The sequence below is a fragment of the Ranitomeya variabilis genome, chromosome 2 (assembly GCF_051348905.1).
Source record: "Ranitomeya variabilis isolate aRanVar5 chromosome 2, aRanVar5.hap1, whole genome shotgun sequence".
Taxonomy (NCBI): domain Eukaryota; kingdom Metazoa; phylum Chordata; class Amphibia; order Anura; family Dendrobatidae; genus Ranitomeya; species Ranitomeya variabilis.
In genome coordinates this window covers 930,756,662-930,784,155 of record NC_135233.1, presented here as the reverse complement: position 1 = coordinate 930,784,155, position 27,494 = coordinate 930,756,662, and the positions used below count along the sequence as shown (strand labels likewise).

The 27,494-nt window shown below is 42.3% G+C and overlaps 1 protein-coding gene across 2 annotated transcripts in view; it reads left to right on the top strand.

Annotated features, from left to right (window-relative positions):
- The window catches only part of RSRC1 (arginine and serine rich coiled-coil 1), a 464,928-nt gene that overhangs the window by 427,692 nt on the left and 9,742 nt on the right, over nucleotides 1–27,494 (top strand). For both annotated transcript variants that reach the window (XM_077290682.1, XM_077290681.1), the window contains exon 8: nucleotides 9,857–9,963. In XM_077290682.1, the coding sequence (XP_077146797.1) occupies nucleotides 9,857–9,963 (107 nt within the window). The remainder of the gene's footprint in view (nucleotides 1–9,856; nucleotides 9,964–27,494) is intronic.

Sequence of the window (27,494 nt, the reverse complement as noted above, 5' to 3'; positions counted from 1 at the left end):
GATAAATGTAATGTACAATGAAAGAATATATTCTGCCAATTACACATCTCACAACCTACAATCTTTTCCGTTTGTGAGTATGCCTGTCACTTTGTGCCCCGTGCATAGAGGTTATGGGGGATACAAACACGGGCATAAGGAGGATCAGTAATTGCCTTTAAGATCACAGCCCGGAGCATTACTTTGGATTTTTACAAGGCCAGCCAGCAACAAAAGAGCAGTAATTTATGAGCTCAGCGTAAAAGAATAGCATAATTGCATTAAAAATTAATGCTAATGAACACTAAAATGGGGAAGGTGGTTATTATGAAAGTTTGTATTCATCTTCTCTGGTTTGAATGATGGCTAGTGGCTTGATTAATGGCTTAATTTCTATCAATTAGCAGGAAAAAAATCTCCTGCGAGACAAGGGTAAATTGAGCATTGAATTACATATCTTTTGTGTGTGCTAAGAAAGAAGGCAACAGTGTATCTCTGTGACAAATGTGGTGTGGCCTGCAGTGTGACAGCTCGTGTGTTGTTATGGGGTGTTTGGAGATGACATGCAGACAACTTGCCCATCTCTACAATGTTAATTATTGTCTGTGCATGCGGCCAATGAGAACGGACCCCGAACATTAACAGTTTGTTGCATTGTCTGTGATTGTAAGCAGCAGCCTTATGCAGTCAGTGATCTAGGATCGCCTCCTTTTCATTATTGCTTTTGTTATTTGCTTGATCTACTAGTCAGATCCACTGTTAATATTATTTAATTATTTATTTATTTATTTTTTTAACCAAATAAATTGTTTTGAGAGCATGCATGGGTGCTGTTTTGTAATGCGCATTACTTCCATGAAAAGTATCATGTGTTTGCATAGGCTTCAGTAGCGTTCCCTAGAACTCTACTCTCTAAAAACACACATTGACCCATCGCGTCCACTCACATTTCAGCTTTCGTTATTCCAGAATCGATGGGACTGGTTGCTTTAGCCAACAAGCACACGGGGTCTTAGAACAGAGTTATGAGACCTCCTGGGATAGCCTATCAGAGTCTCAGAGTGACACTTGCGGCACCAGCGGACATGGCACAAGTTGTGCGCAATCTATCACACAAGATGAATGTGGTTTAATATATCTGGCACAACTAAGTAGTTTCTTTCTTTATCCAAACTCGTGTCTGGGGTACATGAATGCCAACATTTGCAACAAAGTCTGCATTACCCTAATTTTGGCCACACGAATTTCATCATAACCTTATATAATGTGCGAAGAACATCACTCGAGTTCTTTCTATCTTTGTTACGTCATTTTTTTAACCTGCTTTAATCCATTCATTTTGATAAATGTGGTCTTTAGGTTAATTAGGTTTCTAGCAAATTGGAAGATACGGTATATTTGTGCTTGAGTTTTACCATCCTATACACAGCACTGCAGAATATGTGTGACCTGTACAAATACCATATAAACTGCAGAACTATGGAACACTATAAATAATATGAAGAATATGATGCATGCAACTCAATGAGAAATGTATCTGACGCTAAATATTATATAAAGCCCAAAAATGTCCACATCACTGTGTAATAATGAGTGGGAATGAGAATCCCGATATGCAAAATGAGTAAATATTTAAGTTCTATAGGTCCGCACCCCATTGGAGGGGTTTATCAATCATTTAGTTTGCAATATTTATTACTAGTTCACTATATTATGAGCATTTTACTAAATAAAACTTGTTAAATCCAAGATAGAAGTGCTTCCATGTGACAATACAACCTTCAAAAACCATGAGGCATACACACTGCTAATATTACCCCATAATGGTGTGGAGGTAACTCGTTCCATAGCACTTTCTAATTTACATCCTACGAGAAAACCTAGAGAGAGTGGACAGAAGAGCATACAATCTACAGCAAAATCTCCAGCTATGAAGACATGCAAATTCTACACTGTATTATTGGCATTGCCATTGCTTTAAGCATGTTTGCATTTAAACATTGCTGTAATCACTTCATCATTCCTGACAGTTTTCTCTGATTAATCCGTCGCTGTGATTTTGTATTAAACAGTAGCGGCTTTTCTTTCCCTCTGTGGTTATCTTACAGAGCACTGCCACCTAGTGTTTAGTGTGCATAACTACCTTTTGATTGCATTGCCAATAGTAATTTATGGCGGTTTACATTTAAGAGTTCTATATCAAAACCATTGAAGTTAGTTTATCATTTTAAATTCCGATTTTATTTTTTGTATAGAAAATCTGGTTTTAAACTCAACAGAACTCATTTTTTTTTTATTAGTTGCTTTAGAGCAATAACTAGTTGCATGTTCCCTTATCAAGATATCTGGTTAGAATTAGATACAGCCCCCAACATATGCTGTTGAATATGAACTGCTAAATTGTATGTTGGCGCTATATAAAGATTAATATTATTATTATACAGCCCAGCTGCTGCTTCTAGACATTAGCCCCATTCTGTAATTTATTTCTTAAATCCACCTCTAATAGTTTATTATTAGTCATGGATAGAGTAATGGGGCCCATTATTATGAATTTTTTAAACATTTTTTATTACTTTATATTAAAGAAAATCAGCCAAAATTGTCACTTTAGCCCACAGGTAGGCACTGTATATTATCATGGGTTTGGGTGTGTTAGTGTTTTTTCTGAATCTGTGCCAAAACAAGCTTCCAATCAGCTCCGAATAAGCTTCCTAATCATTTCATTGAGAATACATGTATGTTTTTTGTGCATATGGCAGGTTTTTACTTGGTAAAAAAAGAAACAAAAAAAATAAATTCATGGCCTGTTTTTTCTTTCACATTTACTAGTGAAATGGAAGGGTTTTAGTTAATGAATATTTTTCATTTTGATAAGTATCAACGGCTCTTCTTTTGAGGTCCTTCAAAATGTTGTTTGTTCTGTAACACACTGTCATAAGCTCGTGTTGTGAATATCAGACTTTGATAGATTACTGTTCTTTAAATCAAACAGGTCACCCACTCACACCCATTGATTGACAACACCAGACTCTAATTTCACCTTCAAATTATCACCTAATCATTTAAAAAAAACGACATTCTAGAATTTTTGCTCATTTGGTTTGATCTGCTTTTCTTTATCTACTTTTAGGTTTTGTGTGACATCTAATGTACAAATTTATGCAGAAATTTGGATTTGGAAAAGTCTGAATTAGGGTCACAAAATTTCATGCCCCACTGTAATTTGCATAAGAAGCTAAAAAAAATACAGTTCCAATGGAAGTATAGCCAGGAAATATATGTACCGTACATTGAACCAGTTTGTGGTTTCTGAGAAGTAAGATACTTCCTGTGTAGAAAAAAAAATCAGAAAAGTTGCTGCCTAATTAAAATGGGTTCTTGACCATTAGCGACAAAACTTTGTGGTCCTTATAGTAGCTTGGTCCATCATTAGTTCCTGGCTTTCCTGCAAGTTTCATCAGCATAAACAGCTAGGAGTGAATTTGAGTTGTTCAGAGCCTCAACAATTGGTAAAACGTGCGACTTTTTACATTCTCACTCCATTGTTGCACTGCTGGGACAAAGATCGTGGAGCTTGGCCCTTATCAAATTCATGACGAGCTTCGTGCACACCACTCATCAATCACTCCTCATCTATTAAGCGGCATATGCCTTTTAATGGATACGGAGCCTGGCAATGCAAAGCGCCCATTCTCACGCCGATTGTGATGAACCGGGGCCTTATTATTTTGGCCTTTGTTTGTATTTTCCTTCTTCCCTTTGTCTCCAGTTGATCTGCATTCACTTTTCAATTCTTTCACCATCATACCTAGTTTTTACAAACTGCAGTTCTCCTTTGAGTGGAGACAAAGTGGCTTGCAGCAGGCATGTTTTGTGTTCTGCTACCTACCCTTTTTTGCTGGTTTGCATCAGATCATGTAAGGAACATGCCTACAACTGTGAACATTTGGTTTTCTTTTTATTGTGAAGCAAACAACAAATAGGACAAAATGGCTGAAAACGAAATGTGAATAACTGTTCCCCCCATAAAGTCAGTACTTTGTAGAGCCTCCTTTTGCAGCAATTAGAGCTGTAGCTCAGTTTGGATAAGTCACTATGAGCTTTCCACATCTTGACACTGGGATTTTTGCCCATTCCTTAATCCAAAACTGCTCCAGCTCTTTCAAGTTAGATGGTTTCCTCTGGTGAACAGCAATCTTCACAGATTCTCAGTTGGATTACGATATGGGCTTTGACTAGGCTCCTACAAACATTTACATGTTTCCACTTAAACCTTTCGAGTGTTTCTGTAGCAATATGCTTTGGGTCATTGTTTTGTTGGAAGGTGAACCTCCATCCCAGTCTCAAATCACTGACAGGCTGAAACAGGTTTTGCTCAAGAACATCCCTGTATTTTGTACCGTCCATCTTCCCCTTGACTTGGACCATTGTCTGGGCTGAAAGTTTTTGTGGACTTCCCTCTCTTCGCAGGTTTGTTGTGGTATCGTGTTCTTTCCATTTGATGATGATGGATTTTATGATCTGGGGATCATCAGAGATTGGGATATTTTTCTTTTATAACCCAATCCTGACTTGTAATTCTCAACAACTTTGACCCTGATGTGTTTGGAGATCTCCTTGGTCTCCTTGGTGTTGTTTGGTTAGTGGTGCCTCTTGCTTAATGGTATTGCAGCCTTAGTAGCCTTTCAGAAAAGGTGTGTATATACTGACAAGCCATGTAACACTTAGATTGCACACAGGTGGGCGTCCTGTCACTAAGCATGTGACTTAGGAAAGTGATTGCTTTCACCAGAACTTTTTGTGGGCTTCATCGCAAAAGGGGTGAATACATGTGCACATGCCAATTTTTAGTTATTTGATCCCATAAATTTAATTTATGCCTATATATTTCTCACTTCACCACCTTAGACTATTTAGTGCTGATGCGTCACATACAAATCAAATTACAAAAATATTTAAACACAGGTTGTATGTAACAAAATTGGTAAAAAGCCAAAAGGTGAGTGAGAGGCTGAAGAATACTTTAGCACGCCACTATAAGCCTGTGCCTGTCTCCGTGGTAGTTACACCCATAATAATTAAATGCAAAGCTAAGAATATTTAGAATAAAGTACTGGAATGATATCCAGGATTTCAGTAATCGGAGGTGTGTCCAGTTGTAGGCATATTAGGAGAAGAGTTTTATTGTACGGTATGTGGAATTCCAGAAATTTACGTCTTCTGTTTTGCCTCATTATGCTCTTAGAAATGTCAGGCCTCACAAAGTCATTATAATATATTGGGGGGTGTAAATGACGGAAAATAACCAGAAATCGGGAAAGAGAGCATGTAAAGAGAAATTAAAAGCCATCGGCTGCGGATGAGCATCTGATTTCCGTACAAGACATCAGCTATTATTGGGCTTTCTTCTCATTTTCGTTTTCAGCAAGGACTTTTTACAGAATGAGTATTGATTTCTGCAGCTCCTTAGCTTTCTCCTTCCATTATTTTTTATTTTGCTATGAAATATATATATCCTTTCTACTGACATCTGACAAACATCATATGGAAGTCATTTTATCTCCCAATAATGTGTTTGTCAAAAAGTATCAGACACTAATGGATTTCACTTCCTCACGGTCCATTCCATGTTAATGTCATCAGCATAACTCTAAGAAACATTTTGCTAGATATTTATTTATTTTCCCCTTTGTTCCCGCCCCCGTGTAATTTCAGACCGCCTGTCACTTCCGATCTGTTTGGCACGGAGAAATGCTGCATACAAATAAGGCTAATGGGTAATGATGAGTGTAATGATGAGTATATGTTTGCAAGACAGATTACACCATGATGTGCTCTCCACATTATGACACATTGATTTTATAAAGCTGATAGAGCAGGTAGATTTACTTTGTCTGTTTTCTGTTAAAGGGCCATTAAAACAAAGTAATAAGATTATAATATAATTTTAGGTGTCAATGTTGTATGTACACATGAAATAATAGATTAACTGTATATATTGACAGTGTTTGGCGTCTAGTTATGCTTTCAAAGAAATGAATCATTGCATGTTTGTATATAAATATATATCATATATAAAATCTATAAAAATACATACATACAGTATATATGTATAAAATCTATAAAAATACATATATATGTATGTATGTGTTTTTTTATAGATTTTATATATGTTGTCACTTATTTTATATACGGTATATAAATATATATAATATATAAAATATAATATACTACACCAACTTCTAACGGGATGAGCTTCCCTTTCCTTGCCACTGTTTTTAGGAGAGCAGAAATGCTGCAGCACAGGAGGTGGTGATCCCCCACTGATAATACATGTACGAGTTGAGTTAATGCCAAAGACCTCAATTTTTTGTCTCATTTTACCACAGCACCATCTCCAAATCACTCACAGAATCATCCAGGTGTTCATTGGCAAACTTCAGACGGGCCTGCACATGTGCCTTCTTGTCAGGAGGACCTTGCGGTGTAATGTGTTACCAATGGTTTTCTTGGCGACTGTGGTCCCAGCTGCCTTGAGATCATTAACAAGTTCCCCCCGTGTAGTTTTAGGCTGATCTCTCGCCTTCCTCATCATAAAGGATACCCCACGAGGTGAGATTTTGCATGGTGCCCCAGATCGACGTCGATTGACAGTCATTTTTTTATTTCTTCCATTTTCTTACTATTGCACCAACAGTCGTCTCCTTCTAGCCCAGCATCTTACGTAGGGATTTGTAGCCCATTCCAGCTTTGTGCAGATCTATTATCTTGTCCCTGCCATAAAGCTCTTTGGTCTTGCCCATGTTGCCCAGAGGTTAGAGTCTGACAGGAGTCTTTATTATAAAGGGTTACTATGTAAGACAGCTTTAATGCAGGTAACGAGTTGATTAGGAGCGTCTAACTGGTCTGTAGGGGCCAGAACTCTTAGTGGTTGGTAGGGGATCAAATACTTATTTCTCACTGCAAAATACAAATAAATTTATATAATTTATACAATGTGATTTCCTGGATTTTATTTTTGATATTCTGTCTCTTAATGTTAAAATTTACCTACCCTTAACATTATAGACTGTTCATGTCTTTGTCAGTGGGCAAACTTACAAAATCAGCAAGGGATCAAATACTTATTTTCCCCCACTGTAGTGATGAAACATCTTAGTTATGAGATTATTGTAAGAGAGAGAGTATTCTCAATTAACCCCTTCACGACATGCGCTGTACATGTAAGGCGCATGTCGTGTCTCCCCCTTTGATGTGGGTTCCGGTGCTGAGCCCACATCTTTCCAGATACATGTCAGCTGTTTTGAACAGCCATTGGTAGAATTGCGCTCCGCCCGCGGCTATTAACCTGTTAAATGCCACTGTCAAACTCTGACAGAGGCATTTAACAAGCGCTTTCGGAAATCGAGCTGGAAAGCCGCCCATCGGTGACCCCCGTCACGTGATCGCAGGTCATTGATGGGTTGGCATGACTGCCAGAGGTCTCCTGCAGATCTCTATGGTTGTCAATGCTGGATTGCTATGAGCGCCATCCGGTGGTCGGCGCTCATAGCAAGTTGGCAATTCTACTACATACAGGCGATCTGATCATCGCCTGTATGTAGCAGAGCTGATCAGGTTATGACAGCGTTTAGTCTCCCATGGACTATTGAAGCATGACAAAAGTAAAAAAAAAAAGTTTTAAAAAATATTTTAAAAAATTAAAAACTTCAAATCACCCCCCTTTAGCCCCATTCAAATTAAAACAATAAAAACAAAATGGGTATGTTTCATTTTTTTATCGCCGCATTCAAAATCGCCCGATCTATCAAGCTATAAAAAGAATTACCCTGATTGCTAAGCCACGTAACGAGAAAAAAAAAATCAAAACGAATTCCGTTTTTTTGGTCTCCGCAACATTGCATTAAAATGCAATAATGGGCAATCCAAAGATTGTATCTGCATCAAAAATGGTATCATTAAAAATGTCAGCTTGGCTCTCACCCGGCCCCAGATCCTAAAAAATGGAGACGCTACGGGTCTTGGAAAATTGCGCATTTTTTTTTTTTTTTTTTTAACAAACTTTGGATTTTTTTTCACCACTTAAATAAAAAAGCACCTAGACATCTTTCTTGTCTATGAACTTGTAATGACCTGGAGAATCATAATGGCAGGTCAGTTTTAACATTCGGTGAACATGGTGAAAAAAAATCCAAAAAAACGTTGTGGAATTGCACTTTTTTTTTGCAATTTCACTGCACTTGGAATTTTGTTCCTTTTTTCCAGTACACTATAAGGTAAAACCAATGGTGTTGTTCAAAAGTACAACTTGTCCCGCAAAAAACCAAGCCCTCACATGGCCACACTGACCGAAAAATAAAAAAGTTATGGCTCTGGGAAGAAGGGGAGCAAAAAACAAACGAAAAAGGGCTCTGCCTTGAAGGGGTAACTTTATTATGGAACACCTCTTATCCATCTAGAAGGCAATATAATGTGATTACTGGGGTTGACAGAGAATTTCTCCATGCGTCAAGTCCATCTGCAGAAATGCTTCTAATGTCAGGAGCTATTGAACATTTCCATGTACATTTCTGATTTTGAACCATCACATTCCTGAGCCAGTTATGGGAAAAATATTTGTTGCGTTCCTCTGGATGAGAGGCGGGCATGCCATTGGTGCAGTATGTGCAGAAGGACCAAAAAGGTATGGGGGACGTCGTCTACCTCCAAAGCCATAAAAATCTTCTGTCGCAGAGTCATTAGACTGCAGAGGGCCTGTATACTGTTCTTGTGCTCCCTCCTCCTACTCTACTCTGTGTCCGACCCTGCCCTGGCAAGAACGAAATGCCAGTCCCTTGGTGCCAGTGCCACAGTAAAGGAATGGTCCTTAGGAACGGCAGGGAATGCCTACGTGTGTGCCACATTTGTGATTGGCAATTTAGAAGGATTGTCTGGGACTTGCATATTGATGACCTATACGTATGTACTACCGTGTACTCCACTTTCTCCTATTCAGATGAATGGCAGATGAGGTGTAGTACTTGGCGGTGGTCATATGCCCGGGACTGATAGATTTTAACCCATACACTGTTTATATCTGGCAACCGCTGGAGCAGATACCGGCTGGTTGAGGGAAGGGGGGTGCCAGGTGTTGGACGGATAGCTCATGAATATATACAGTGAGTCTTGGACAGTCCCTCTCCCATTTTTGGTTAAAAAATAACAACTTTGTGTTAATTCTACTTTGTTTCATACCTCAATGGGGATCTATCAAACTTTGGGGCAAGCATTATAGAAAGTTTATTATTACCGTAATTTTATTCTGTGGTCCATGATGTTGCTGCAGAGCTGTGGGTCGTCATCGTTCATGTTTATATCTGCTGAAGTTTTTTTTTTATATACTAACAGGTAAAAGAACTGGGGATCTACAGATATTCTATGTTTGCGTTATCCTCCCCTTTTCTCCTGTCCCCCCAAAAAAGCATGCTAAATACTAGGGGTCTGACCACCTAGGACTCCAAGTGATGCTGAGACCAGCGTTCTGCAGAGCTGTCCTGAATGGAGCTGAGGTGCACATGCCCGACCTCCACCCTATTCATTGTCTATGGGACTACTGGAAATTGCTTTCTCCTGCAGTCCCGTAGACAATGAATGTAGCAGAGGCCAAACACGAGAACTTCTGCTCTATGCAAGATGGGGCAGTAGAGCCCCAATCTCAGGATCGCTGGGGTCTCATAAGTCAGACCCTAGCAATCAGTAATTTATCAACTTGTTGTTTGAGAATTACCTTTTATTAAGACACCCTTTTAGAATGGTCTCAAGCATGGATAACCTATTTGTTCCAGGGTTTTTTCTTCAATGATTTATTTATTCTCAGACTTGTTTTATGTTTCAGACCAGGCATTGCTACTTGATCAAGTCAAACGTGTAAAGGAAATTGAGGCCATTGAAAGTGATTCGTTTCTGCCACAAGTATTCAGATCAAGCCGGGACACCAAAGTGGTGAGCGCTGAATTGTTAAAGATTTTCTGACACTTTTTGCTGCACATTCTGCAATTATTTTATTAAAGGTTTACATTTCCTGGAGGTAAAATTATAGAGCATTTCCCAGTAAGGCTAGTTTCACATTTGCGTTAGAATCTGCAGCGTTTAATCCGCATCCGCAAATGAAGGAAAAACCACTTTGAAACGCGTACAAACGCAGCGTTTTTTAGACGCATACATTAACGCATGCGTTTAAAAAAACGCGGCGTTTTCATGCTTTTCCATGCGTTTTGCATGCGTTTGCGTTTTTTGTACGCATGGTGAAAAATTTAACAGAAACAAAATCTAGATAAACAGACACCGCCAATGGGACTACAGTGGGCGTGTATTATGAGATTGAGATAGATATATATATATATATATATATATATATAATTGGCCTCTGTCTGTCATGGAATCCAAGTCGCTGATTGGTCGCACCAGCTGCCTGTCATGGCTGCCGCGACCTATCAGCGACGGACACAGTCTGATTAGTCCCTCCCTACTCCCCTGCAGTCACTGCCCGCCGCCCGCATACTCCCCTCCGGTCTCCCCCCGCAGACCCCGGCAGTGCCAGTCTCCTGCCCGCAAACAGCTCAGGTGGTGGGCTCCACACTCCCACCAGCCTGGCACACCGCCTTCAGCCTCCCAGGACCGTCCCCTGCTTACCGTCACCCCGTACTTGAGAGCGATGCCCTGCACGGTGTCCCTGGGGCAGACCGGGTGCTCTATGTACCTCTCGGCCCAGGGCGCCGTCACGCTGGCCGCGACTGTAGCACCGGCCACAGTCCCGAACTGAGCCTCCACTGCCAGCAGCCGCCGGCAGGGGGCGCTCCTCTCATCCAGCACGGGGAAGCGCGGCCGTGTTATCCCGGGACCCCCTGAAGGGGTAAAGATGAACTCCATAATCTATGTGGAGTTTCTAAAACAACACTTCCTGCCATGGTTCAAGAGGAAGAACCGTGCTTTCCGCAGCAAGATCATTTTCATGCATGATAATGCACCGTCTCATGCTGCAAAAAACACATCTGCATCTCTGGCTGCTATGGGCATAAGAGGACAAACTTATGGTGTGGCCACAATCTTCCCCTGACCTCAACCCCATTGAGAACCTCTGGAGCATCATCAAAAGGAGTGTCTATGATGGTGGGAGGCAGTTCACATCTAAGCAACAGCTCTGGGAGGGTATTCTGTCCACATGCAAAACAACTGAAGCAGAAACCATCCAAAAACTGACAAATTCAATAGACGAGAGAGTTCAGAAGCTTCTTTCGAACAAGGGGTCCTACGTGCAAATGTAACATCACCTAGAATAAAGTTTTCACTTGAAAACTGTTTGATTTCATTTTGTAATAAACTGATAATGCTTATAACTTCACAATTGACCATTTTTTTGTTCAAAATAAAAAAAAAAAAGGTTGAAAACTCTGCTGTGCATAATAATTTGGAACATGCATTTTGAGTGTTTATTTTTTTTAAAAAGATACTGTTTTCATAGGCAGTTTTTTCCAAAACATTGCAATTATACTAGAATGGTAGATGACTGGAAAATAACAATGACTGCAATTCAGATAGGTAATTTAGAGAAAATATGAGGAAATATTATTTGCATAATAATTTGGAACACAGTGTATACTACATGGCTAGGCAATATACTACGTGACTGGGCAATATACTACGTAGCTGGGCAATATACTACGTGGCTGGGCAATATAGTACGTGGCTGCCCAATATACTACGTGGCTGGGCAATATACTACGTGGACATGCATATTCTAGAATACCCGATGCGTTAGAATCGGGCCACCATCTAGTCTCTATATATATATAATTGTCTAAGGGTCACTTCCGTCTGTCTGTCCCAGAAATCCCGCGTCGCTGATTGGTCGAGGCCGCGAGGCCTCGACCAATCAGCGACGGGCACAGTCCGGCCGAGGATTAGTCCCTCCCTACTTCCGTCCAGTCAGTGCCCGACGCCCGCTCCATACTCCCCTCCAGTCAGCGCTTACACAGGGTTAATAGCAGCGTTAACGGACCGCGTTATGCCGCGGGTAACGCAGTCCGTTAACGCTGCTATTAACCCTGTGTGACCAACTTTTTTACTATTGATGCTGCCTATGCAGCATCAATAGTAAAAAAACCTAATGTTAAAAATAATAAAAAAACAACCTGCCATTCTCACCTTCCGTTGTCCGCCGATGCGCGCGCGGCTGCCGCCAGCTTCCATTCCAAGAGATGCATTGCGAAATTACCCAGAAGACTTAGCGGTCTTGCGAGACCGCTAAGTCATCTGGGTAATTTCGCAATGCATCTCTGGGAATGGAAGCTGGCAGCAGCCGCTTGCGCATCGGGACAGCTTTGCTGGACGACGGAGGGTGAGTATATAACTATTTTTTTTTTATTATTTTTTTTTAACAGGGATATGGTGCCCACACTGCTATATACTACGTGGGCTGTGTTATATACTGCATGGCTGCTATATACTACGTGGGCTGTGTTATATACTGCGTGGGCTGTGTTATATACTACGTGGGCTGTTATATACTGCATGGGTTGTGTTATATACTGCGTGGCCTGTGTTATATACTGCGTGGCCTGTGCTATACATTACGTGGGCTGTGTTATAAACTACGTGGCTGTGTTATATACTGCGTGGCTGCTATATACTACGTGGCTCCTATATACTTCGTGGCCTGTGCTATATACTATGTGGCTGCTATATACATACATACATACATACATATTCTAGAATACCCAATGCGTTCGAATCGGGCCACCATCTAGTCTATATATAGACCCTTGGACTGCTGAAATCTTCACAGTTTGCTACTGTATCCTGTGTTATGATGGATCTTTGCATTGAGAGCTTTTATTTCAACCTGAATTTAAGCATCAAGCTGTTTCTTGCCTGAGCGTTTGCTTGGGAGCAACAAAGAAATAGAGAACGACAGAGAAAGACATGGCGTAGGCGTTTTTAGAGACGCCCTATTATTGAACTCCGGGAGAACCGTGGAGCCTACCATACGCTATATGTCGAGCTTCATGCCAACCCGGACAAATTCCCGGAATATACCAGGATGTCTCAAGACTCTTTCCGGGAATTGCTTGGTCGTGTCCAAGGAGCTATCCGGAGACAGGACACCCAGCTCCATAGAGCGATTCCAGCAGAGGAACGTCTCCTGGTTACATTAAGGTACGTAATAATTCTAAACAAATGCCAGTCATAATTATTATTGGTCTGCCATGTATTATTTGTATTTTCCTTTAGGTCTTTAGCTACAGTTGTGGCCAAAAGTATTGACACCCCTGCAATTCTGTCAGATAATACTCAGTTTCTTCCTGAAAATGATTGCAAACACAAATTCTTTGTTATTATTATCTTCATTTAATTTCTCCTAAATGAAAAAACACAAAAAGAATTGTCCTATAGCCAAATTGGATATAATTCCACACCAAGCATAAAAAAGGGGGTGGACAAAAGTATTGGCACTGTTCGAAAAATCATGTGATGCTTCTCTAATTTGTGTAATTAACAGCACCTGTAACTTACCTGTGGCACCTAACAGGTATTGGCAATAACTAAATCACACTTGCAGCCAGTTGACATGGATTAAAGTTGACTCAACCTCTGTCCTGTGTCCTTGTGTGTACCACATTGAGCATGGAGAAAAGAAAGAAGACCAAAGAACTGTCTGAGGACTTGAGAAACCAAATTCTGAGGAAGCATGAGCAATCTCAAGGCTACAAGTCCATCTCCAAAGACCTGAATGTTCCTCTGTCTACCGTGCGCAGTGTCATCAAGAAGTTTAAAGCCCATGGCACTGTGGCTAACCTCCCTAGATGTGGACGGAAAAGAAAAATTGACAAGAGATTTCAACGCAAGATTGTGCGGATGTTGGATAAAGAACCTCGACTAACATCCAAACAAGTTCAAGCTGCTCTGCAGTCCGAGGGTACAACAGTGTCCACCCGTACTATCAGTCGGCGTCTGAATGAAAAGGGACTGTATGGTAGGAGACCCAGGAAGACCCCACTTCTTACCCCGAGACATAAAAAAGCCAGGCTGGAGTTTGCCAAAACTTACCTGAAAAAGCCTAAAACGTTTTGGAAGAATGTTCTCTGGTCAGATGAGACAAAAGTTGAGCTTTTTGGGCAAAGGCATCAACATAGAGTTTACAGGAGAAAAAAAAGAGGCATTCAAAGAAAAGTACACGGTCCCTACAGTCAAACATGGCGGAGGTTCCCTGAGGTTTTGGGGTTGCTTTGCTGCCTCTGGCACTGAACTGCTTGACCGTGTGCATGGCATTATGAAGTCTGAAGACTACCAACAAATTTTGCAGCATAATGTAGGGCCCAGTGTGAGAAAGCTGGGTCTCCCTCAGAGGTCATGGGTCTTCCAGCAGGACAATGACTCAAAAAGCACTAGAAAATAGTTTGAGAGAAAGCACTGGAGACTTCTAAGGTGTAAACACCACCATAAATGGAATTGATTGTAAATTTATTTTTTTATTCTTATTTCAGATTTCTGGCTACCGGAGAGAGCTTATCATCCCTCCACTTTCAGTACCGGCTTGGAATTTCCACCCTGTATGGAATAGTTGCGGACACCTGCCGGGCTTTGTGGAATGTTCTCCGGGATGAGTTTATCCCCCTACCCACGGAGGACATGTGGATTGAAATTGCTGAAAAATTCTGGAGTGTGTGTGATTTCCCCAACTGTTTGGGAGCAGTGGATGGAAAGCACATACGCATTATCAAACCTGCCAGAACTGGATCGGAGAACTTCAACTACAAAATTATTTTTCAGTTGTGCTCATGGCAATAGCAGATACGGACTGTCGCTTCATCGCCGTGGACATTGGAGCTTTTGGCCGTGGGAATGACTCACAGACTTTCAAGAACTCTGATATGGGTCGACGTGTGTATGGAAGAAATTTAAATTTTCCACTGCCACGACCTCTCCCCAACACTCAAGGCCCACCGATGCCATTTGTTATGGTTGGGGATGAGGCCTTTCAGATGTGTGAAAACCTACTGAAGCCATATTCCAGTCGGGACTTGAACCATACTAAAAGGATTTATAACTACAGACTGACCAGGGCCCGAAGAACAGTGGAGTGTACCTTTGGGATTCTTGTTTCAAAATGGCGCATTCTTGCGACAGCCATTAATCTAAAAATGGAGACAGTCGATGAGGTGGTCAAAGCCTGTGTGGTTCTCCACAATTACATAATGGCTAAGGAGCGACCCAACATTGAACTGGATGAACCAGTTGCAAACCCATTGCCAGCTTACCAGCATCACCCGCTGCGATCAACAGTTGAAGTTGGCCACATGCGAGACCAATTCGCTGCCTATTGTGATTCTGATATTGGACGTGTGGCATGGCAAGACAATATTGTGTAAAATTTCCTGTTGGGTTTTAGCCTGTACCAGTTATGTTTTAAATGTTAATAATATTTTTTGTTAATAAAATTCGTGTTTTGCTATCTTGACCGAGTCTCCTATGTATTTCCTCTAAAAACCACTTATGTTGATAGTGGAAAGGTAGTTGACGGCATTACGTCCAGATTCTGTTCTGCAGTATCTATTGGACGCAGACTGAAGAGAAGATGGAGGTATAATAAAAAGCAGATCTACACTCATCAAGTCAGGTGTCAGAAATAATGAATTCATGATGCACAAATAACAGCCTCATGAATTAACTATTTCTGACACCTGTCCAGGTGAGTATAGATATGCCTTGTATGACCTACATCGTCTCTTCGGTTTGTGTGAAATAGATTACGTACACTGAAGAAAAAATGGAGGTTATACAAGGCAGTTCTCTACTCACCAGGTCAGGTGTGATATATAATGAGTTCATGACGCAGAATTTTGTGCATCATGAACTCACTATTTATGACACATGACCTGTTGAGTATAGTACTGCTTTGTATTACCGCCATTTTCTCTTCAGTCTGCAACACAGATTAATCAGACTGAAGAGATTATTGAGAAAATACAAGTTATATTTTTTTGCCACCTCATAGCTCTATACCAAACACACAAAGCTGCAGTCTTGTACTTAATAACTACTGGAGCTATGATTTGGCAAAAAAAAAAAATATTGTGCAGCGCAGTGTTTTATAGGCGCACGGTGTGTGTTGCCGGCAGCGAAATACACAAATAACCAAACATTATTTGGGGCAAAAAAACATTATTATTTATTTATAAATCACCCCAAAAAATTAACTGCGTCTGCTTGGTGTAGAGTGACGGAACTGGGGGTGTGTAGCTGTGAGGCCTGGCTAAGTGTGGACGACACAGGGGTGGCAGGAGAAGGGGCAATCAACGTAGTGGGATCTGGGAGTTCGGGGATAGGGCTTGACGCATGAGAGGGCTGAGACACACTGGAAGGGTGAGACAAACCTGACATTACAGACACATTGGGAGGTGAGGGGGGAGGATTAGAGATAGTCCGCTGTTTCTTTTTCCCTTTTTGGGATCGGCGCTGCGGTCTGGGGAGCCTCGGTGGGCTCATTTCTTGCAGCCTGGTCATAGTGGTCGAACTGTCAGGGTCTTTGTGCCGCTGCATGGTTGCGGTTGGAGGTTGGAAGGCCATGCCAGGGTCCTGCTGCTGTGGCTTGGTTGTGGAGCGGAAGGCCATGCCAGGGTCCTGCTGCTGCATGGTGGCGCGGAAGGCCAAGCCTGGGTCCTGCTGCATCGTGGTCTGGAGCGAAAGGCCATGCCAGGGTCCTGCTGCTGCATGGTGGTGGAAGTGGAGGAGGTCCAAGCAGGAGCAGCAGTTGTCATGGTGGTGGCGGTGGGCTGTACAACAGCACTCGGCATGGTGGTGGTGCTGTACTGGTGTCCGGCAGTGCTTGGAATGGAGTTGGCCATGCAAAGGTATGCAGCAGAGCTCGGCATTGATGTCAAGCGTGACAGTGTTGGCACAAGTGGATATGCCGCCACTTTCTGCTGAAAATACCGACACTGCTGCATAGCCTGCACGTAAGCAGCATTGCAGGCCTGCATGACACTAAGCTGGAGATCAGGAGTAAGGTGTTCCGACATGCCCTGTTCAATTTGAAAAAATGATGTGCTGGCCTCTGGAGGTCGGCATTCACTTGGTCAAGGCTTTTGGTGACCACCTGGATACGTGTATTCATATTGTTTATGGCACTATCCATTCGGTCACCCATCGCCTTGAGTCCATCATGAAAGACCGAGCTCAAGTGCAAAAACTCGGGCATGAATGACCTGTCCGAGGCCCTCTGCTGCTGCCGGGAAGAGCCCCCCAAAAAAGAGGCAGAGGACTGGAACAGGGGAACACCTGATGGACCAGCTTCCTGGTCTCCAGTTTGTGTGGCAGGCCCACTTGCTGCAGCGCTGCTGGATGGCTGGGACGGGTCCGTGGCTGTCTGATGAAGGACCGCTCCAGAACCAGGGTCTAGAGTGCTGCTCCATGTGCTGTGAAAAAAGAAAAAAAAATTAATACCAAACATTTTCAAAACACCAACTCCTGTGGAATAGAAACATACAGATTATGGCAATACAACACAACCTAATACACCAACAAAATACTTACGTTCTCTGGGCAAGGACCGGTCTCAAAAATGCCAGAATGCGGTGGTATTTATATTTTCGGATCCTTGCTCCTGAACCACTAGGAACCCAGCTCTCTTAACGAAGGTCCTTGTTGAAGCGATCCTTCATCGAACGCCAACGTGTTTTGACTTTGTGCACTGTTGAAAAAAACAATGGTTAGACAATGGACTTTTGGCCGTGATCACACAACTGTGTGTGATGAGAGAAACTCCTGAGAGTTTCTCTCATCACACACAGTTGTGTGATCACGGCCAAGGTCACTGCTGCATCACACTGCATTGCAATACTTACAAAATGCATTTCGGACCCGAATCGAGGCGTTGTCCCAGCCATCCCACATCACTTTGGCCACCTCATTCCACCGGATCATCACGTTGTCCGAGTGCTGCGGAACCCGGGTGTCCCACAACGGGACTCGCTCATGGACCAGGGAGATTAGGAGGTCATTTTCAATGAGGTCCTCATCCCGTTTTGGAACTTAAAAAATAAAAACAAGACATTAATGTTGGAGAGATTAACATAAGGAAAAGAAAGAAAACATAGACAGAAAACTGGCATGAATATTGAAAGTCAAGAAATAAAAGGAGTCAAGAGGAAAGGTAAAGAAATGAACATTCAAGAATAGTAAAGTGAGGATACAATAAACAGTCAGCCTTGCTACCCGACCGTAAACCCGCTGCTCCTGCTCAGCCTCTGCCGCAGTGGAAGAAGTGCTCTAAAAAAAGGGGAAAAAAAATTGTCACATGTGTAGATGTGACAGTGAATACTTACCAATCTGAGGAGGTGAGTACTCACTTCACTGACATGTTCGGCTTGTGCAGGCCCAGGACGTTGCTCCTCCTCAGAAGATGACATTCTGATGCATGCAGAAAGAAAAAAAATTGCAGAAATTAGGACATATAGAGGCAGAAAATAGAAAATAAAGACATTGGCTTTGATACTCACATTGTTCAGAGTGTTGATTCTTCCCAGGTTCCTGCGTCTGTCTGCTCTTGTCCCCAGTCTCCTGAGTTGTGGACTGCAAATGCCCACTCCCTCCTTTTATCAGTTTGTATGTGGGGGGTGGTTACTCAGTGTCTATTTAAAGATATAGCCGTAGGCACTAATATAACCATGGTGCTCAAGTAGGTGCCCAAACCATACAATATTGAAGATAAACTTGGCACACACGTAGTGAGATGCAGTGAAAATTTAATTAAATTTAGGAGAGTACATACAGTAGACTATTCGGTCAAATTTAGACCTTCATCAATGTACCTCTCTTAGAGCAAATAAAGTTTTTTGGGTCACAAAGGGGTTAAACCCCACTTGTAGTAGGAAGTCAGTTAAGATAAGGCCGAACCCGGCACCAATGGAAGAGATAGCGGACGCGGTATCCACCGCTAGTCCAGTGCGTCCGCTATCTCTTCCATTGGTGAAGGTCTAAATTTGACCGAAACGTCTACTGTATGTACTCTCCTCAATTTAATTAAATTTTCACTGCATCTCACTACGTGTGTGCCAAGTTTATCTTCAATATTGTATGGCTACTCAGTGTCTAGACATGTTTTCGTGTGGTACAACGCATGCGTTCACAAACGCAAGCAAACGCATGTGCTTGCGAAAGCATGCGTTCACGTAGACCGTAATGCGTTTTTTTGCCGCATTCTTTCCGCTAACAACCTCATACATTTCTAGGCGGCAAATTGATGCCTCTAAAATTACTACATGTAGCATTTACTGCGCCAAACCGCAGACGACGAAACGACGCATGCGTCGTCTAACACGGCAAAACGCAACCGATCGCAGACACATGAGTCCCTAATGTTAAAGATAGGAATACATGACGCATGCGGATAATTGTGGCACAAACGCTGCGGACACAACCACAAATGTGAAACCGGCCTAAGACACGCACCTCGCAGATACAGGCAAAACTGTTGAAAAGCAAAATGGCCAGAACTGTCTGTCTCATAGAGATGTGGCATTCTTATACAGCCTAATGATTGCTACAATCTGTTATATTCTTACTTATCACATCATATGGCATATATAATTCTGTCTGCACTGTATGATTTTTCTGTGCTGATGGCATGCTTTTACTCTGTCTTGACTGAAATGTTATTGTAGGGTAAACAGCCATAACCATTGTGCATAAAATGAACACGTGTTATTTTCTGTTAGGCTGGTTTCACACTTGCGTTTTTGTCTGCAGCGTTTTTTGCACAAAAAACGCATGCGTTTTTTTTCCCTATATTTAACATTGAAAACGCATGCGTTTTTTGCACATGCGTTTGGTCGCGTTTTCAAACGCATGCGTTTTTGTCTGCATGCGTTCATTTTCAAAAATGCTACCTGCAGTATTTTCTTGCGCGTTTTTTGCCGCGAAAAAACGCATGCGTTTTTTCGCGGCAAAAAAATGCATTGCTGTCTATGTAAACGCATGCGTTTTTAAGCACATGCGTTTGTTTGCGCTAAAAACGCATGCGTTTTTATAGAAAAAAACCAGAAAACACACTGAAAAGCCACCCACCACCATCAAGGTGATAAAGGGATCCAAACCCTAACTCTAACTCTACCCCTAACCTCACCCCTAACCGTTTAATGAACATTTTCTGACAGTCATATTGCCACGTATTTAAGTGCCACGTATCACGTATTTCAGTGCCACGTATGCCACGTGCCACGTATTTAAGTGCCACGTGCCACATATTTAAGTGCCACGTGCCACGTATTTAAGTGCCACGTGGCACATATTTAAGTGCCACGTGCCACGTATTTAAGTGCCACGTGCCACGTATTAAAGTGCCACGTGCCACGTATTAAAGTGCCACGTGCCACGTATTAAAGTGCCACGTGCCACGTATTTAAGTGCCACGTGGCACATATTTAAGTGCCACGTGCCACGTATTAAAGTGCCACGTGCCACGTATTAAAGTGCCACGTGCCACGTATTTAAGTGCCACGTATTTAAGTGCCACGTGCCACGTATTAAAGTGCCACGTATTTAAGTGCCACGTGCCATGTATTTAAGTGCCACGTGCCACGTATTTAAGTGCCACGTGCCACGTATTTAAGTGCCACATGCCACGTATTTGAGTGCCACGTGCCACGTATTTAAGTGCCACGTGCCACGTATTTGAGTGCCACGTATTTAAGTACCACGTATTTCAGTTGCACGTATTTCAGTGCCACGTATTTCAGTCACGTTTAGGGGTAGGGGTAGGGTTAGGGTTTTCTTGTTTTTTCTTGTGTTTTCTTGTGTTTTTCTATAAAAACGCATGCGTCTAAAAAACGCATGCGTTTTACCGCGTTTACATGCGTTTTTCACACATGCGTTTTTTTAAAAAAACGCATGCAGACAAAAACGCAAGTGTGAAACCAGCCTTAGACGCCATAAAATGAGTGCTGACAAGAAACACGTTTTACATAATATAAAATTAAAGGTTAGCGCTGATTGTGTTTAGGAGTTTCCCCAGAACTTATTGATGGCAGATCCTTATGGTAAACAATCAATGTTTATTGGGAGCCGCCCTGACCTTTACCTTCATTTTGCTGAACGGAGTAACTCCAAGAGATTGGTCTTTATTGGAGAACATTTTAAATTCACTTTGCCCTTGTCCGGACCCAGTCAGGTCATATATGGCAGCCAGGTTTCACTTTTGCACCCAGCATCCTGGGCACCTCATACACTAACTAGGCCCCGCAAGGCCTAGTGTGCAAAGGCGGCTCAGAAATATAGACCGGCTCCCACAGAGGACTGGTTGCATGCTGAACCAGGGCAGCGTAAATCGAATTGCTCATCCCCAACCAATTAGACTGAAAGAAAACTATAGATACTAGATTAAAGTTGGTTGATGTTTCACAGCCATAGAACTTCCGTTCTTTCAAAGCACCACTCCAGCATTTTTTTTCCACACTGGAGTGGTGCTTGTAAACTAAGGGGCCTAACCACAGTGTTATCCTTACCTGCTGGCATCTTCACCTTTTATTCGCTGCTCCGGTCCCATGGCACATCTCATGACCGCAGCTTCTGACTGCCCAGAAGTCAGTTTTTGGTCACAAGCTCTCAATGTAAGTCTATGAGAGTCAGAAAAAAAATCTCATAGCCTTGTATTAAAAAGTGGCCTCCGACTTGCTCACGCAAATAATAGAGCGACCTGGCAGGAGACCGACGGGAGCCATGGTAATAAAAGGTGAAGACGGCGGCAGGTTAGTATAAGACTTTTGGTAGGGACTTTAGATTAGTAGTAGTGATGAGCAAATATACTCGTTGCTCGGGTGGTCTCCGAGTATTTGTGACTGCTCGGAGATTTAGTTTCCCTTGCCGCGGCTGCATGATTTGCGGCTATTTGACAGTTTGATTACATGTGGGGATTCCCTAGCAACCAGGCAACCCCCACATGTACTCAGGCTGGCTAGCAGCCGTAAATCATGCAGCTGTGTCAACAAAAACTAAATCTCTGAGCAGTCATAAATGCTCGGGGACCACCCGAGCGTGCTTGGGAAAACCCGAGCAACAAGTATACTCGCTCATCACTAATTAGTAGCAGAACTCCAGTGGTGAAAAAACACAGGCTGGAGTGGTGCTTTAATGGTGATTTTGCTAATACAGACATACACCTTTTAGCTGAGTTGTTCATAGCGACCAAGAGGACTGTAGATCTCTGGCATCAAAGATTGAATTTCACAGATTAATTGATAATGTATAAGGTAGAAAACAGTTGACTTTACATCATTTTTGACAATTTCAGTCATGTCTGCTCTGGTAATATCCTCTGTCATCACAGCATGGAGCTCCACATGAGGACCCAAGCTGGTGAGCAGAACTCTCACCTTCGAAGGTCCAGTTTAATGGCAATGCAACAAGTCATCTTTATCCAAGATGGCATATTGGAACATGGCAGTGTTTGGGAGTATGTGATGGTACTGTAGAACCGGCACCTGCCATGCCATCTGACAAGGAGTCGGTGTGCAGTGACTGTTGTGGATACCTGCCAGTATCCGCTACTGCATTGTCGCCATCTGATTTGCAATGCTTTGTATGGTGTTATTTTGGCATCTGCAGAATTATATACCGACTGTATGACTGCACTAGATCTAATAAACCAATTCAGATTGCCTAGTTTGTCCTTTAGGTCTATGGCAAGCTTGTTCTCACATGAAGGCTTAAAAATCGAGGAAGCGTAGGTGGTGCAAACACTGTAGTTGATTTGTGGAATGAAAACCCAGCGGACAATGCAGAGTAGAGGATTAAAAGCAGCATTGGGATAGGCAACCCATAATTTAAGCTATAAAGAGCCCCAAACTGTGCAACCAATGGCCATTAAATTCTGTGCTGAAGCGGTTAAACATATTTATTATATCGAACTGCAAAGAAGGGAGCGAAACAATATTCTCAGCAACCTATCATCTCCAAAGTAATTGACAAAGGGGTGGAGGGCTAAACGCAGCCCGAAATGAGTTTGTCAATTCTCCCAGGCTGCCGTACATGTCTGGAGATCGGGCAGTTTATGAGCGCAGCCTTTCTTGCCCAACATACTTCATTGAGAATCATGCTTTATGACAGCCCTGAAGGTCACAGCAGAATTTATTTAGCTCACACTGCTCGACGAGAACTTTATTCACATTTCTGCCCTGTGAAAATGAGCAGCAACCATTTTAAACTGATTTATGGGGATAATTCATGCTCAGCGCGGTTGTATTTCTAGACTTTTAATATGCTTTACATGGTGTATATTTAAGTACCAGAGCTTAATAATGTGTGTTTATATATTTATTTCCAGCTGCTAGAAGCCGTACGTGCCGTCACGGGAGCGTTAATGCATTTTCTACGGGTTTAGAGTAGTATCCCCATAGATAAGACAAGAGGCTGCATGGTGGAAGTGGCAGAATCTCGGCACTGGATGACTAGCAGGGGACATATTGCAAGGCAGTACATTTAAAGGGAACCTGTCAGCATGTTTTTACATATGGAAGAGGTGATATGGCTGATAGGCACTTGTCACCCCTATAAAAGTGGTATCCAATGTGCCAGTCATGAGAAAACTAGGAGAGAAACAACATGCAGATCAAGCTGGGGGAGTACCAGTGCACTTGGACTACCCTTCTATCAAGTTAAAGGATGCCCCCAGTGCACTTCCTGTCTGATTTGCATATACATTTTTCATGACTAGCACATAGAATCACTATGTATATGTATATATATATGTATATATATTTTTATTGTGGGAGAAGCGCCTTCAGAGCCATATGGTACCACTTTTACAATATGTAAAATGTGCTGATATTTTCCCTTTAAAACAGATCTAGGAAGAGTTACAAGACAGAACAAATAAATTGTCTAAGTTGACTGAAACGCATTGACCTTTTAAAGTACCACTCCAGCGTTGTTTTTTGTAATTATTATTGCACCCAAATTAGCTGTCAATAATGTATGAATAGTGTGTACATTAATTGACATCCCCTTGCACTCTTCTGCCGGTCCAGCACCGCTCTGGTCCTTCTCCTGTATCATACGATAGCATGACAGCAATTGTGACCATCTGGCTCATAAGTGGCTTGTTTGTGTGGACCACAAGGTACGTCCTCAATGTAAGGCTGGAGACACACTAGCGATTTTAATATCGGTACGCTTTTGATGCAGGAGAGTCAGACTAGTGTAATTCAAGTATAATGCGAGTGTAAAGTAAGTACAATCCGATTTTTCACACCTAGTATCCGATTTGCATTCAAATGCAGTGCGATTGCTATCTGATTGCAATGCGATTTTTAACATGAGCTTTTACATACAGCAATTTTCTGTCATTGACACATCGTTTTCAATGGAAATATTCTTCAAAGCACATGGATAGATTGATTGATTAAAAGCCAGCAAATGATCTGCGCCGTACAGTACAATCACACTGACAGGTTAGTATACAATAGGTAGAATAGATATGTACACATAGAATAGATGTGTATATATCTACTATATAATTGTCTAAGAGTCGCTTCCGTCTTTTTGTCTGTCTGTCTTTCTGTCTGTCTCTGTCTGTAACGGAAATCCCAAGTCGCTGATTGGTCGCGGCAAAACAGCCACGACCAATCAGCGACGGGCATAGTCCGGCGGCAAAATGGCCGCTCCTTACTCCCCGCAGTTAGTGCCCGGCGCCCGCTCCATACTCCCCTCCAGTCACCGCTCAAACAGGGTCAATGGCAGCGTTATGCCGCGGTGTAACGCACTCCGTTAACGCTGCTATTAACCCTGTGTGACCAACTTTTTACTATTGATGCTGGGCTGTGCTATATACTACGTGGGCTGTGCAATATACTACGTGGGCTGTGCAATATACTACGTGGGCTGTGCAATATAGTACGTGGGCTGTGCAATATAGTACGTGGGCTGTGCAATATACTACGTGGGCTGTGCAATATACTACGTGGGCTGTGCTATATACTACGTGGGTTGTGCTATATACTACGTGGGCTGTGCAATATACTACGTGGGCTGTGCAATATACTACGTGGGCAGTGCAATATACTACGTGGACTGTGCAATATACTACGTGGGCTGTGCAATGCACTACGTGGGCTGTGTTATATACTATGTGGGCTGTGCTATATACTACGTGGGATGTGCAATATACTACGTGGGCAGTGCAATATACTACGTGGCTGCAATATACTATGTGGCTGTGCTATAAACTATGTGGGCTGTGCAATATACCACTGGTGAATGAGGAGATGCTGCCAGCACTGCTTCAGTGACTAGCAGTGCCATCACTGATGCTGCATTGCCTCACAGCCTGACATGCGCTGAACTCTGTAGCGTGGGGAAATGAACTGGCATTTTCCCACGCTCCAGAATTCAGTGTGGGTCAGGCTGTGAGGGAGCGCAGCATCAGTGATGTCAGTGCTAGTATCTGAAGCAGCGCCAGCAGCATCTCATTCATTCACCAGTAGTTTGCAGCCGGGTCGGTCGCATTTTAGCACCGTCCTGGTTGCATACTGTATATTCCCCAGATATGGATTAAGGCATTGGACACAACAACGGACAGGTATGGTATATTGTCGCTTTATTATTTTATGTTTATTACAGGAGAACGAGGGCGTCACAGGAATTAGGAGTACAACAAAGATGGGAAACTGTGTTGTGTTTGGTTTCATTAAAATACTTTATTCTGGCTGTGTTTTTATTTAACCCCTTAACTATTGGTTTAGTAATGGATAGTTGTCTAATTGACACCTCTCCATTACTAAGCCGTGGGCTTGATGTATCCTTACAATACAAAGGTGACATCAACCCCACAACTATTACCCCACTTGCCACCACTACATGGCAAGTGGGAAGAGAGAGGCTAAGTGCCGGAATTGGCGCATCTTAGAGATGCACCATTTCTGGGCTGTCACGGGGCAGATGTCCTATCCTATTAATATCTGCCCCGTCGCTGGCTTTCCCTTCTCTGGTTTTAAAATTTGGGCGGGAGCCCACGCCATTATTTCCGCAAAAAAGAATCTTTTATTAATTACATACATGTCTTCTAATTTACACACACACACACCTAATTGTATTGGTCACTGACATCTATATTTCTACCTATTCTGCACCTATTTACTGTATGTAAACCATGTCTTAAATCCTGCAGAAGCCGACAAATGAATTACCGGACAATCTCCTATCTATCTCTCTATGAAATATAAAGACATATACAGTATATGTGTGTGTCACTGACATTTTTATTTCTATATATATATAAGTGTGTATATATATATATGTGTATATATATATATATATATATATATATATATATATATATATATATACACTCACCGGCCACTTTATTAGGTACACCTGTCCAACTTCTTGTTAACACTTAATTTCTAATCAGCCAATCACATGGCGGCAACTCAGTGCATTTAGGCATGTAGACATGGTCAAGACAATCTCCTGCAGTTCAAACCGAGCATCAGTATGGGGAAGAAAGGTGATTTGAGTGCCTTTGAACGTGGCATGGTTGTTGGTGCCAGAAGGGCTGGTCTGAGTATTTCAGAAACTGCTGATCTACTGGGATTTTCACGCACAACCATCTCTAGGGTTTACAGAGAATGGTCCGAAAAAGAAAAAAAATCCAGTGAGCGGCAGTTCTGTGGGCGGAAATGCCTTGTTGATGCCAGAGGTCAGAGGAGAATGGGCAGACTGGTTCGAGCTGATAGAAAGGCAACAGTGACTCAAATCGCCACCCGTTACAACCAAGGTAGGCCTAAGAGCATCTCTGAACGCACAGTGCGTCGAACTTTGAGGCAGATGGGCTACAGCAGCAGAAGACCACACCGGGTACCACTCCTTTCAGCTAAGAACAGGAAACTGAGGCTACAATTTGTACAAGCTCATCGAAATTGGACAGTAGAAGATTGGAAAAACGTTGCTTGGTCTGATGAGTCTCGATTTCTGCTGCGACATTCGGATGGTAGGGTCAGAATTTGGCGTAAACAACATGAAAGCATGGATCCATCCTGCCTTGTATGGAGCATCTTTGGGATGTGCAGCCGACAAATCTGCGGCAACTGTGTGATGCCATCATGTCAATATGGACCAAAATCTCTGAGGAATGCTTCCAGCACCTTGTTGAATCTATGCCACGAAGAATTGAGGCAGTTCTGAAGGCAAAAGGGGGTCCAACCCGTTACTAGCATGGTGTACCTAATAAAGTGGCCGGTGAGTGTATATATATATATATATATATATATATCTATCTATATATATATATATATATATATATACACACACACACCTATTCTGTGTGTATATACCGTATATACTCGAGTATAAGCCGACCCGAGTATAAGCCGACCCCCCTAATTTTGCCACAAAAAACTGGGAAAACTTATTGACTCGAGTATAAGCCTAGGGGGAAAAATGCAGCAGGTACCGGTGAATTTCAAAATTATAAATAGATACTC